At 41.2% G+C, this 12,881-nt stretch overlaps 1 protein-coding gene and 1 long non-coding RNA gene across 6 annotated transcripts in view; both read left to right on the forward strand.

Moving 5' to 3' along the window:
• Positions 1-9,572, forward strand: part of EFCAB5 (EF-hand calcium binding domain 5) — a 45,345-nt gene extending 35,773 nt beyond the window's left edge. For all 5 annotated transcript variants that reach the window (XM_083587427.1, XM_083587428.1, XM_083587426.1 and 2 more), the window contains 5 exons: positions 2,146-2,252; positions 5,410-5,663; positions 6,764-6,996; positions 7,092-7,188; positions 8,721-9,572. In XM_083587427.1, coding sequence (XP_083443553.1) covers positions 2,146-2,252; positions 5,410-5,663; positions 6,764-6,996; positions 7,092-7,188; positions 8,721-8,947 — 918 coding nt within the window. In that variant the 3' untranslated portion in view covers positions 8,948-9,572. The remainder of the gene's footprint in view (positions 1-2,145; positions 2,253-5,409; positions 5,664-6,763; positions 6,997-7,091; positions 7,189-8,720) is intronic.
• LOC310750210 overlaps positions 1-12,881 on the forward strand; it is a 185,299-nt gene that overhangs the window by 128,437 nt on the left and 43,981 nt on the right. The gene's annotated exons all lie outside the window — the stretch shown is intronic.

Genomic DNA, 12,881 nt, shown 5'->3' on the forward strand with positions numbered 1-12,881 from the left:
ACCATCCCATCACAGTAACCCAAGGTACCACTGTACTGTACTTGACAGGCAGTCATTTAGCGGATAAAATCCACACCCACCCCAGGTCCTGTGGCATTGATCTTCACGTTAGGAAAAAGCTTCACCTGCTAAATTTCTGCCTGTGACAGTGCTGTATTAGGCATAGGAGGCCTTCCAAGTCTGTTCCACACCCTGTCTCTACATGTTTATCACCCCGGGTCTTCTCTTCAGCATACAGAATATCCAGGGTGGTAGACTTCCCGAGAACAGAGACCAAGAAAACAAATCAGAAAGTAAACGTCATCTTGCCCATTCTGTGGCTTTTAAAAATGCAGGGTATGTCACTGTGGTGCCACACTGGATGTAGATTACACCATCAGCACTAGCTTCTTAACTCAGGGGTGGAGTTGAGTTTAATACAGTGAACTGCAGGCTGGGGTGGTTAATCGGTTATACTCCCATCTGTTGCTAGACTCCAAGGTTCCTGACTAGAGGAACTTCATCTTAACTACAGGTTGGTAGCCATGTTGGTCTGCCGTAGTCGATACAAAATTAAAAAAATCCTTCCAGTAGCACCTTAGAGACCAACTAAATTTGGTGTTGGTATGAGCTTTCGTGTGCATGCACACTTCTTCAGATATCATCTTAACTGTTGTTGCTCCTCTTTGCATTATGAAATGCAGCTTGAAGTCATGGCAACATGCACTTCTCCTGAAAACTTTTAAACAAAAGTCTTGAAAAGAAGTACAAGAAACATCTCCATTGTGTCTGATGGTCCTACCAAAGGCTTTCTGCAAAAATAAAATAAAATGTAGAGTTGATGCAAAGGTCTTCTGTGGTTAGTCCTTAGGCTATCAGCAGGTGGAGCTGATGCATTACTTAACTCTTCTTCAAGGGACTGAAGATTAAATTATTACTTTGCAAGAAGCATCCTTTGATATCAAGATGGTATCATGCTTTTGGCAGCAACCTAGTGCCCTCCAGATATTCTAGACTACAACTTCTATCACGCCCAGCCTCTTGTCATAACCCAATGACAAGCTGAGCCCTCATTGACAGTATCCAAGGCTGGCATAAGGGCTCAACATTTTGCGGCACTTAGCAAATGCTCTCACAACTTAGCAGGTGGTGAGCCTTTGGCCATTCTCATGTTGGCTTCTCACTTGGCCATTCTCATGTTGTAGCATATTAGACTAGAGCCTGTGGCCCTGGCTTCTGTGAGAGGCAGTTTATTGTTCTCCCACCCCAGTTCCAGTGAAACATATTCTTACGAACAAACTAAATCTGGTTCTGCTCTGTTCAAACACTAGCATTCAGTTAGCATTTAAACACAAACTTACCCAGTTTGCACTTTTTGAAACAATGCAAAACCGAAAAGCAGCCATCATTTGAAATTCTCACTCCTCTTAATTTTGCAGTGCAGCTTTCCAACTAAGTGATGTGTACAAGGATGAATATGCAAACTGTACATAAAAATGTCTATATTAATGGAAATAGCACACACAAATGCATTATATTTGGGGGGAATGCTTTGCAAAAACGTGTACATTAAGCAAAATTGCATAGAAAATATGTGTATTAGGATAAATTTGTACTTACCGTATTTTTCCATGTATAGGATGCCCCCATGTTTAAGACACCCCCTATTTTTAGGATTCCAATTTAAGAAAATAGGGGGAAGATTGCCCTGTGTATAAGATGACTCACAGTTTTCCACATAATTTTAAAGTAAAAAAACCTAGTCTTATACATGGAATAGTATGGTAAATACTTATGAATTTTCATAAACTCTTTTTTAAATGCAAGCTGATGTGGAAATGTAGAGAACTGAAGAAATGAGAAACTGAGAGAAACCAAAATCGACAGATTCCCTTACCCCTATTTATATGTATGCAGAAAGCTCCAGGTTCCATCCCTGGCATTTCTGCTTGGGACCCTGGAAAGCTGCTGCCAATCAGAGTGCACAGTACTGGGCTAGGTGAGCAAACAGTCTGACCTGGCAAAGTTAGCTTCATATGATTCACTGGCCAATAATCTGTACTGTCCCTCATAATTTTTTAGTCTTTCTCCCCTCCCAAAATATTTACACATCTATTCTTGAGGTGTTTCCCACCTGGCAAGCTCTTTGCACTTTCTCTTTTCAAGATGCATGACTATACCTTGCGTAAAGTAATGACTGCAGATCAGAATGAGCCGCTGGAGGTCCATCTCCCTCCAGGTCCTGTGGTCAGAAGAAGAGATAACATATTCAGGTGAGCTTTATTATCATCATTGTTTTAAATGTATTGGTCCCTTTTTTTGCCATGGCAGCTCAAAATGATTTACAATATAAAGGGCCTAATTATATGTTACATTAATGATGCAATTAGCCACCATGTGGTGGGTTCTTAAAAGTTTCCAGCCACACAGAGGCGCATGCATGATTGCCTCATGAATGCAGCACACATGGAAGTGTAAGCCTCCCCAGCCACTCTATTTTGCCTGCCTTGCTGTGAGGTGAGGTGCAGCCAGGATGTAAGAGAGGACAAGGTTCAGGCCAGACTCTGGGAAGCACAAAACTCTGAAGGAACAAGCTGAAACTGAGCCCTTTTGTATAGTAATAGCAGCAGGTGCAGCCTGATGGTTGGCACATCCAGAGCTGCAAAATGTAGCCTTTTCCCAGCAGTTTCCTACTGCGACGAAGCAGGGGAGGCTCAGGTCGTCTAGGGTCTTCCACAGTGGAGACCTCTGAATCAGAAGATGGCAGTAACACATCCTTCATTTGTGGTGGGGAGGGGACACTGGCCCCACATATTCTTCTGGTAGCAGCACCCCTGGGGCTGGCCCTGTACTCCCTTCCCTTTCAGCTCCAGAGTCCCCACCTCTAACTTCTGGTCCCTGATAATATTGGTGAAAAGCACAGTATACATTTGTTTGGAGAATCTAGATTGTCGTCTGCTTATTGTTAACGGAAAAATCCGAGGGCTCCCTTGGACAAAAACAAAGACACCAACCAGGATAACTTGGAGCAAAACAGCAGCCTGTAGGCTTGGCCTTTATTGAATACTGTCGCAACAGGACTCCCACCCACAACAAGATGAAGCAAAATGGAAGCCCAGAACAAAAGAAGACCCAACTTTTATTAGTTACTAATCCCCCAAACTACACCCCTAAGACTACATCACAACTACATCACAAAAAGGAGGGGTTGGGGGAGGAGTTGTGGTGGTAACCTGAGTGTCCTGTCACCTGGTTGGTTCCTCCTTTCCCCCCTCCCCATGAGTACTTTCCAGGTGACAAAGGGGAGCTTGCCGTTTCCTGCCTCCAGAGGGAAGAGCTGATCATTGTCCTTTGTTCCAGTCCATGCTGAATCCACTCCCATATGCAAGTTCTTTGTGATCTTGATGGTCTTCTGTCTAGGACCATCAGGGTTGGCATAGCAACTGGGCAGGGCCTCCTGTGTATGTGCTGGTATGCTCAAGGGATTATGGCTGGCCTGTATCACACCTTCCCCATTTTGTAGTCCTTCCTTCATGGAGTAAAATAAAAGTGGAACAGTGCAGATCTGATGTATGGTTGATTTTTTATGAATTTATAACAGAAGCGTAGCGTATGTAGAGTGTGTGTGTGTGTGTGTGTGTGTGTGTGTGTGTGTGTGAAGTTTGTACAAACTGAATGATTGGGGGGGAGTTTCCTGCGACATTATAAACATACTGGTTGCAATCTGGATGCCAAAGCATGCTAGAGGCCCTTGTTGTGGGTGTTGTCAGATGAAACTCTGTATGAACATGGGGCTCTGTCTCCATTTGATTACTGGTTTGAGGGAAATTGGGCTTCTTTGTCCATGGCTCCCCCACTGGTTTCCGCGCCAAAAATCAGCCCATTTCATGGCACTCGCTTCCACATCCTGGGCTTAGTATTTGGGGTTGCTGTTGGGTTGCATGGACTTCAATAGTCTCCTTTGGAGTAATGAAGTTGTGGTTTGGAAGCTAAGAAGACTTCCCTGGCTTTCTCGAGAGGCAACATACTCACTTCCAAAGTAAACCACATTGTTACTTCAGTTCTTATCAAATACTCTTAATTTTCTTAACCACAACTCCACAGGCTTACCTGTTCAATGCAGCTTTCCAAAGTGGTTGAACTTAGCCAAAGAGTTGTCTGCATGCCTTTGGAGTCCCCTGCTTTTTGTTAAATTCTACAAAGGAAATTGTTCTTAACTTGCAGCCTAGTGCAGCTGGCCAAGTCTCACTGCAGATTGTACCATGGTGGGAGAGGAAGTTACAGTGGGGACGCTAGGGCTGTGTACACATCACCATACAGCAATGTCACACACCCCCCCCACCAATTTGGATTGAAGCTGGTTTGGTGAAAAACACATCAAAGTGCAGTATTTCATTAAACATGTAACATGTCTCATATCGGTCTCTACAGCCACACCACACTCCTCCATTGTCTCCTGAGACAAACTGATGCCAACAATATGTATTGTGGCTAACAATATGTATTGTGGCCAATATGTATTGTGTGTGCACGCCACTTCCCTAAACAGCACACTGGATTCAGAGGAAACAGGAGCATGAACACATCCCAAGAGTGCTCACCTGCCACCCTTCCTAGATTGCAAGGCAGAAAGTACCATACAACAAGCTTTGTATACTCAACATTGACTTTAGGTTTGTGTCAAACAGCTTCTACAACAGTAGGTTGGCTGGAGCAAAGGATATTGTAGAGCTGGGAAATGTTCATAAAATGGCAACCAAAATGATTGTGGGTTGGAGCAACTATGAGCAAAGATTGCAACATTTGAGAATTTTTAATTTAGAAAAAAGACGAGTGAAAGGGGGACATGATAAACGTGTATAAAATTATGCATGGTGTGCAGAAAGTGGGAAGAAAGTTTTTGTCCTTCAAAGTCCAGGACCTCAGTCGGGTCACCCAATGAACCTGCTTGTTGGGGAAGTAACACGGGAGAGATTTTTATCCCTCTCATAATACTAGAAACCACTGGGGGCATCAAATGAAGCTTAAGGTTCTAAGATTTAGGACAGACAAAAGAAAGTATTTATTCACACTATAGAATTTGCTTTGAGATGTAATGATGGTCACTAACTTTGATGGCTTAAAAGAAGATTAGACAAATTAATGGAGGATAAGGCTATCCTTGGCTACTAGCCACAGTGGCTGTGTTCTGCCTCCAGTGTCAGAGGCAAGATACCAGCTCTCATAAATCACAAGTGTGGACTGGGCTGTTACACTTGAGTTCAGTATCTGTTTGGTCACTGAGAGCAAAGGATGTTGGACTACATGGGCCTTTGGCCTGATCCAGCAATGCTCTTCTTATGTCCTCGTGGCTTCATCTAGCAATTGATGCAGGAGCAGACACAATGATGTAGTCTGTGATATTATCATTGGTCATCTCTTTTGTTTTAGAGATTACCTGTTCAAGTGCATAGACTGTTCAGTGGTGGTTACCACGTTTGTGTTTGAAGAACATCGTATCGCAGTTCCTCTGAGGAATCAGATGGGCCAGGCCATTGCAGTGTTTGACGTCAACCTTGGAAGCCGCCAAAAGCTACCAACCTGTGAGCACAGAGACCTGCAGAAGATGCTGAGGACAATACAGACTGCCGTTTGTGAGATCCTGAAAGAGGATTCTGGAGAGAAAGAGCCATTCTACGTCTTGGGTATTGTGCACCTTAGATAGCAGAAAAAATCTACTGGTGCTGGTGGTAGTCAAAAAGATTCAAGATTGTCTCCAGAGCATATTCAAAGAAAATGGGAGCAGGGACAGGAAGTCGGACAGACTTGGCTATATTGCTGGTTGAAACTGTGGGATTAAGATTATTGGAATAAAACTTCCAGCACCACCGATAACAAAATTTGCTTTAGTTAATTTCTAAAAAGAGAGGTAGGGCTACCAGAAAATTTCATCTTCTGAGACCTGGAAGTCCTATTTGCTAATTTCAGATGCATGGAGACAAGCTGTGGTTTATTAATGGTGAAGAAAATGTACTATGCACATGCTTGGGACCCTATCTTTTTTTTTTTTTTTTTACTTTACAACATCTTAACCCAAAGATTCTGGAGCTGATCAATGGACTCAAGCCTTGAAACATGTTTTACAATCTCAAAGCAAGAGTGTGCAACTGTAGAGCTGTTTTAATTTTGCATCAGGGTACTGTATCCATTGTGAGCCAACAAGTTAAAAACGGCAAGTCTGTGGACAGTGCAAGTGTGTTCTTCTTACATATATTCCAAGCAGAATTTAAAATAACATAAAATGATTCAAAGTTCCTATAGGAATGGTTCCCTAGGTACTCAGAGCATCTATGTAGATTGGCAGTTTGCTCTGGAGATGCTTCACTTTGTTTCCCAGGGTATGGTCTGAAGTCATATAAGGCCACCATCTAAGCAGATCTGTGCCTCTACACAGCTCAGTGCTATAGTGTCTGCTTTGCATGCAGAAAATCCCAGGTTTAATCCCCAACAGTATCTCCAGGTAGGGCGAGAGAAACTTGGGACAGCTGTTGCCAGTAAGTGCAGAAAACACTGAGCTAAATTATACCAATGGTCCAACTTGGTATAAAGCAGCTCCCAGTGTTTCTATAGCCTTAAACGTGGGTGTAGCCAGGATTTTTGTTAGGAGGGGCAGGCCTTTTGTTGGGGGGGGCAGAACCTCAGTTAGCTATGTATTTCTATTGATTTTTATTGATGGGGGGCAGCTACCCCTCCCTGCCCCCTTTACTTAAAGGCTAATTATTCAAATGTTGGCTTGTCATTCCAGAGGCAGAGTATGTGGGGGACTGGAGGCGTGGGGGAGTCCTCTTCTACCGATTCATGCTGCAGGAGTTACAGAATTGCATCTGGAATCTCGACCCTTTCTCTTCCTTCAGTGAAATAAGGTCCTTTGAGAAGCCACCCAGCCTAGTGCATACAATACTTAAGTGTGCACTGCTGATTTTGTACCCCCAGTGGGCTGGTACGCAGGAGGTTGAGGACTGGAATTGTTGCATAGAGGTGAGAATCCTGAAAAAGCATGAAGCCCAGATTTCCCAGCCACTCTTCATGTTTTTCTCATAAACCTTCTAACATTTATGTTACTTGCACTACAGAAAATTGATGGAGAACTTATTGAAAACATTTGCTACTTTGACCCAACTGCTGCCTATGTGGAGGTTCGACCAGAGACTCTGTACAATTGCCTCCATGGTAAGTGTATTATATTTTACATAATTGTGGAACTGCCTGATGGGATTGACATAAGAACTCTGCTGGATGAAGTCAAAGGTCTATATAGTCCAACATCCGATTTCCCACCCTGGGCAAATGGACACCTATAGGACGTCTACAAACAGGACATGGGGATCATAGTTCTCTCCCGCTGCTGTTCAGTATAGGGTTGCCTTATTTCAAAAAGTGAACATCAAAAGTTGTTGAGCTAAAAAAAAATTGTGATAATCAACACTGCCGACATGGTCTGCCGTACATCTGGATATTCCTAAACATTTCATCATTTTCTGTCCGGATGCTGTTTACAAGGACAATACCAGCTATGTCCAGGCAATTCTGGACAAATGGCAAGCCTATGACAGTAGAGAGCACTGCCATCATGGCTAGTTTCCAATGGTAGTCTTATCTTCCATGAGTTTGAAAACTATCGAAGTTAATGGCTGTAGTGACCACATCTTGTAGCAGTTAATTCTGTAAGCTAGCTGTGCCTAGTTGGGACAACAGAGCAGCAAACAAAACAGAAGGGAAACTCTGTGCAGGCTGCACAGAACAGAAAGGGAAACTTAAAACTTAATTCCTAGTTCACACAAAAGCCACTGTATACTATATTCATGGCTCTCTGTATTCAAGGCTTGCTCTTCCACTGCTACAATTGAGCTGGGTATATACACTTTATTTCCAAAGCACATTTGAAGCATTTTTCCTCCCCCAATGAATTCTGAGCATCGTAGTTTACCCCTCACTGGGTTCCCAGCAACACTTAACAATCTACAGTGCCCATAATTCTTTGAGGGGATTGGATGTGCTTCAAATGTGCTTTAACATTATGCTTTGGATTCAGATTTCATTCTACCTTTTGTTCATACACCTAACTTTGTTCTGAACTTCAAATGTGACTGAAAACATTCACTATATTTTCGATTTAAGAACCAAAGCCATGCTTTTCTCCCAGTCTGGCTTTTCCACCTGCTGGTGGGCATACCGACTCAAGTCATGATGCAGCTGTAAATTAGGAGTGCCATAGCTTTCAAACTCTAGCCACATTTAAGGAAAACTCATTTTGAGACTGCATCCCAACTATACAGACCTTAATGCATAATGCTGTTAGCAGCTGATTTAATGTGCAACCATAATCCATGCGAGAGCCCCAACCAACAACTCAACAATCCACCATAATGTTCATTCCAGGTAGTTGTTGATGAGAAACTCACTAAATGGGATCTAAATGTTCGTACACAAGGTTTTGTGCATGCACCAGCAAGTCCCAGGAATCATTCTTTCCCACAAGGTCCTGAAGAGCAGAACTGGAAGGAGCGCATGAGGTCACAGTCAAAAGTGGAAATCAGTCAAGTGAAACATCATGGTCATAAAACTATGGGTACACCAATGATTAATTTTAGTGAGGATTTGCACAAAGGGATAGCACCAGACATCTTTGCTGAATCTTGCAATGGTAGACCTGGAATATGTAAGCCAACTAGCATGTTGTGATTTTTTTTAATTTCAATTAGGTGCACACAGAAAAGCCGTGTGGAAGTTTCGCTCAGCTCCAATGGAGTATCTCTACAACTGGGTGAACACCTGCCTATCATTAATAGAGCTGGCAAAGAAACTTCAGCATCGTCAGAGCATGGCAACATCATCTACAGCTCTCATCACTCCCACCCTGTCTCGGTCGCTTAGGTCATCTCAGATTTCGGCAAACACAAACTACACTTTTGCCATTCCTTTAGTTTAAAATTGTTTTGTGATTTAAAAAAAAAAAAGCATTTAGAGAATTTTTAAACACCCCCTTTTATTCATAGTTGGTGCTTGTCGAGTGTGTCCATGTGCTTTTGGATGTGAAATTACCGGTACACTTCTTTGTCAAGCTAGATAAGAGCCTTAAAAATGTTCAGAGGTAAATGTTCTGATGCAATAGGTGGAATAAAGTGACCTTCAGGGGCCAGGTGGATTGCTCCCAACTTCCATTTAATTCTGACAGCAGAGGGGGGGATTAGAGGGAAGGGAAATTACAACTTGTACCTCTTTCAAGTTTACACAATTCACCAATGATTAAAAAGAGCAGCAGGCAGAAGGAGAAAAGAGCTTCAAAATTAAATTGTGTATTTAGCAAAGCTCTTCTTTCTGAAGTGGCTTTTTAGAAGTCATTTTAAGCTTGACATGATGAAGGGACAGTTTGTGTTTCACTTGTTCCCAAGGAGAAGCACACCTACGCTCTCATTTTAAGGCAACTAAGAGCTTTTCCATTGGCTAGAGCCTGAGGTGACAACACTTTTCAGTGTTCTGATGCAAGATTCCATCTTTGCAATAATTTATCTTTCAGCAGAATCTTTTTTTAATAAAATTTGGGGAAATTAAAAGTTTTCTCTCCGTTCTTTAGCCGACAAAAAACAATGGCATATCTACCTAATATTCTGTAATTTGAGATTATAGGTTGCTTTTAACGTTGCCTGATAAATTGATTACAGTGTTATTACAATTTGTGATTCCTCTGATTATCTGATGCTTGAACAACAGCAAGTGAATATCTGCAGGGGGCCAGGGGGGTGACATTTCAAGCACTTTGCAATGATGTTCCTGGGAACAGTGTCCTTAGCAAAATATTGATACCAAAAGGTCTTTGTCAGCTCAGAATTCGTTCACCAGCAATTCTGCACTAATACAAATAGCTTTTTTCTAATAAAAAAGAGGGTTGGAGATGTTTGTATATGTCTACATAATGCATCTTTAAAGGTTAAGTGACAGATGTGGCTATGGACTACTTGAAAGGCACATCAATGCACATACAAATGAATTTGTATACCGGCATGGACAGTGTTGGTCCTGGGTTCAGGTTCTTGTTTCGTTGTAAACCTCACTGTGAGGTCAAAAACTAGGCAGAGTATTAGGCATGGAACCCATAAATCTTAAAATCAATTACTCATGTTTCAATCAACTGGTTATTCTATGAGTTAAATTTTCATAAGGTAAAAGCAGTATTTCTGAAGCAAGAAGCATATTATCTTTGTTGTCAGATGAAACAAAAGTTTGTTGGCAAAACTGAAAGCTTGCCACTCCTGTGGACATTTTGGTTCATCCTAATAAAGGTATTGCCCAACTGTAGATTTTATAAATTTTGAAGTACATAATAATAATATCAAACATTTAAGCTTGCACACATTCTTTGCATCATTACAAGAATGGGTGTTCTAAATTAATAAACAACAATGCACACTTTATCTTGTATAGACTTGTTTTTCCCATGATAAACAGGGTTTTTAAATAATAATAATAATAAAAGCACCCTTATTCTTGTGCACATTTCCTCATGGCAAGCATAGTTGTTTTAACACTACTAATAATACTAATAATGCCACCAGGCTTACGTTCTGTAATTTTTAGTGGAACGTTTGAGCTCATTTTTGAATGGTTTTTATTGAATTGTTATATGGGTATTGATTTATTGTATTTCTATACTGCTTTCCATTCAAATGTTTCTCAAAGCGGCTTACAAACAGTAAAGAACAACAATATATTTGAACATCACAAGTACAGCATAATTCATAAAATATAATTAGAAAATTAGTAAAACAATTACAATCTACAAAAACACTATTAGCAAACCAGCAACTAAAAAGAAGTGAAATATCACAATTACAACTTTTATTCTAGAACAAAATGTGCCAATATTGCATACGCTTGAGTACCCCTAGGGCGAAAAAGCACTGCTATGAAGCAATATTAACAAAATAACTAAAAAAATAAGTTCATACAGACACATACACTTCCCCCTGCCGCCCAATGACACATAATCTTTCACACTATTCAGTCCCTGAAAAAGCACATACACCAAACAGGGGAGTCCTGATCTAACAGAAATGTAAAATACTTTTAATTTACTAGTCACTGAGTTAAGCCCATGTCCCGTCCTTCTGACAAGTGATGTTCAGGGCAGGTGCCAAGAGTACAAGCAGATCCAAATGCAACCGTCTCCATGTCCTTGGGCTTGATGGCCTGGGTCTGCACTGAAGGGTATGTATGGCTTTTGCAAGCCGCTCCGATATCTTTTATGAACATCGGTATAGAAATGTTCTCATAAATAACCTTGATCATAAATATTTTCCTCATGACATAAGGGCTGCTTTTCATAATGTTAACAATAGTAACAACAAGAGGAACTCCCTTGTGGCAAAGCCCCTGTTATGTACTGAAGTTCTCACCCTGGGCCAGCAGGGGGATACTGTAGATAGTTATGCAAATGAAGGATTGAAAGTGACGTTCAGTGATTGGATAGTTTTAGAAAATGGCAACAGTTACATTGTTCTGGAGCTCTATATAAGCAGGCTGACTGAGCTCCTCAGTTAGTTCTGTTCCAGCTTACAAATAAAGAGCTGCTTTGGAAGAATCGCCGTGTCGTCTGATATGTTCGCCCACAACTTAACACTGGCGACGAGGATGGGATCGATGGACATCAGAGCACAGCCAGATGCGGCCATCCTCTGAACTGAGCTGAATCACTGAGCTGAATCACTGAACGTCACTTTCGATCCTTCATTTGCATAACTATCTACAGTATCCCCCTGCTGGCCCAGGGTGAGAACTTCAGTACATAACAGCCCCCATTAAGGTCCTGTAGAGGGCTCATTCTTCTAAATAAAAAGATAATGTTTTCTAAAATGATGATGTTGGGGCAAAGCTGCCTGAGCATGTGCAGAGTGCCTTTTTTCTGTGTGTGTCCATGCCCCCATGCCCTCACTAAACTGAGGGGGCAGAATTTTAGGGAATTTTAAGCTTGACATTATAAAAGACCTAGTAATATTCATACTAATACAGTATGTAAATCTGGGACTGCGGAAGCACCACTTTAGCTAATGGGGCCTCCTGCTGCTGCCGCGCCGCTGGAACACAATTTCTGTTCTCCTCCTGAAGCAAAATTCTTAACCCGAGGTACTATTTCTGGGTTAGCGGAGTCTGTAACCCGAAACGTATGTAACCCGAGGTACCACTGTATAGGGTGCCTACATTCTGCATGGACTGGTTGCATGGCAACATGTGCAAATGGCTTTAGATTCCTATTAGGTCCATAAATTACCATATATATAGCATATATTCAACACAAAAAACAGTGACAATTTGTTGTTGGCAAAGGACAGCTGGACATATACAGGGCCCCATTCCCTTCAGTAGCTTAGGGCCTCATCAAACCTAAATTCGGCCCTGGGCTTCTGTCACAGCGTCCCTTTGTTTTTGTTTTTTTTTAAGAAATATTTATTAAGATTTTACAAAAAACAAATATACAACAACACATAATAAAAAAGCAAGAAAAAAAATAAGAGTAAACACACACAAAAAAGTACAAAAAATTAAAAACAATTCTTTTTCATAATTTAAAACTCATTTGCTTGTTTCTTTGACTTCCTCACACCTCCCCTTCTTGTATTCCCGTTTAAATAATCAAATCAGCAAATCCTTACCCTCTTTCATTTATCTTATCTCTATAACTTAACATTTTTTAACTCAGTATTTTCATCCATTATCAATTCATTTTTGCATATTCTTATTAATTTTGTTACTAATACCACTTATTTCCAATCCAACACCATTTTAGTTATTTTTTTTTACCTTTTTATGCCCTTCTTCCATATTCTTAAAGCATTACAGCTGGAAACCACTTAATTTCTATCCAACAT

The sequence above is a fragment of the Podarcis filfolensis genome, assembly GCF_964270895.1.
Source record: "Podarcis filfolensis genome assembly, chromosome: 15".
In the NCBI taxonomy this organism is placed as follows: Eukaryota; Metazoa; Chordata; class Lepidosauria; order Squamata; family Lacertidae; genus Podarcis; species Podarcis filfolensis.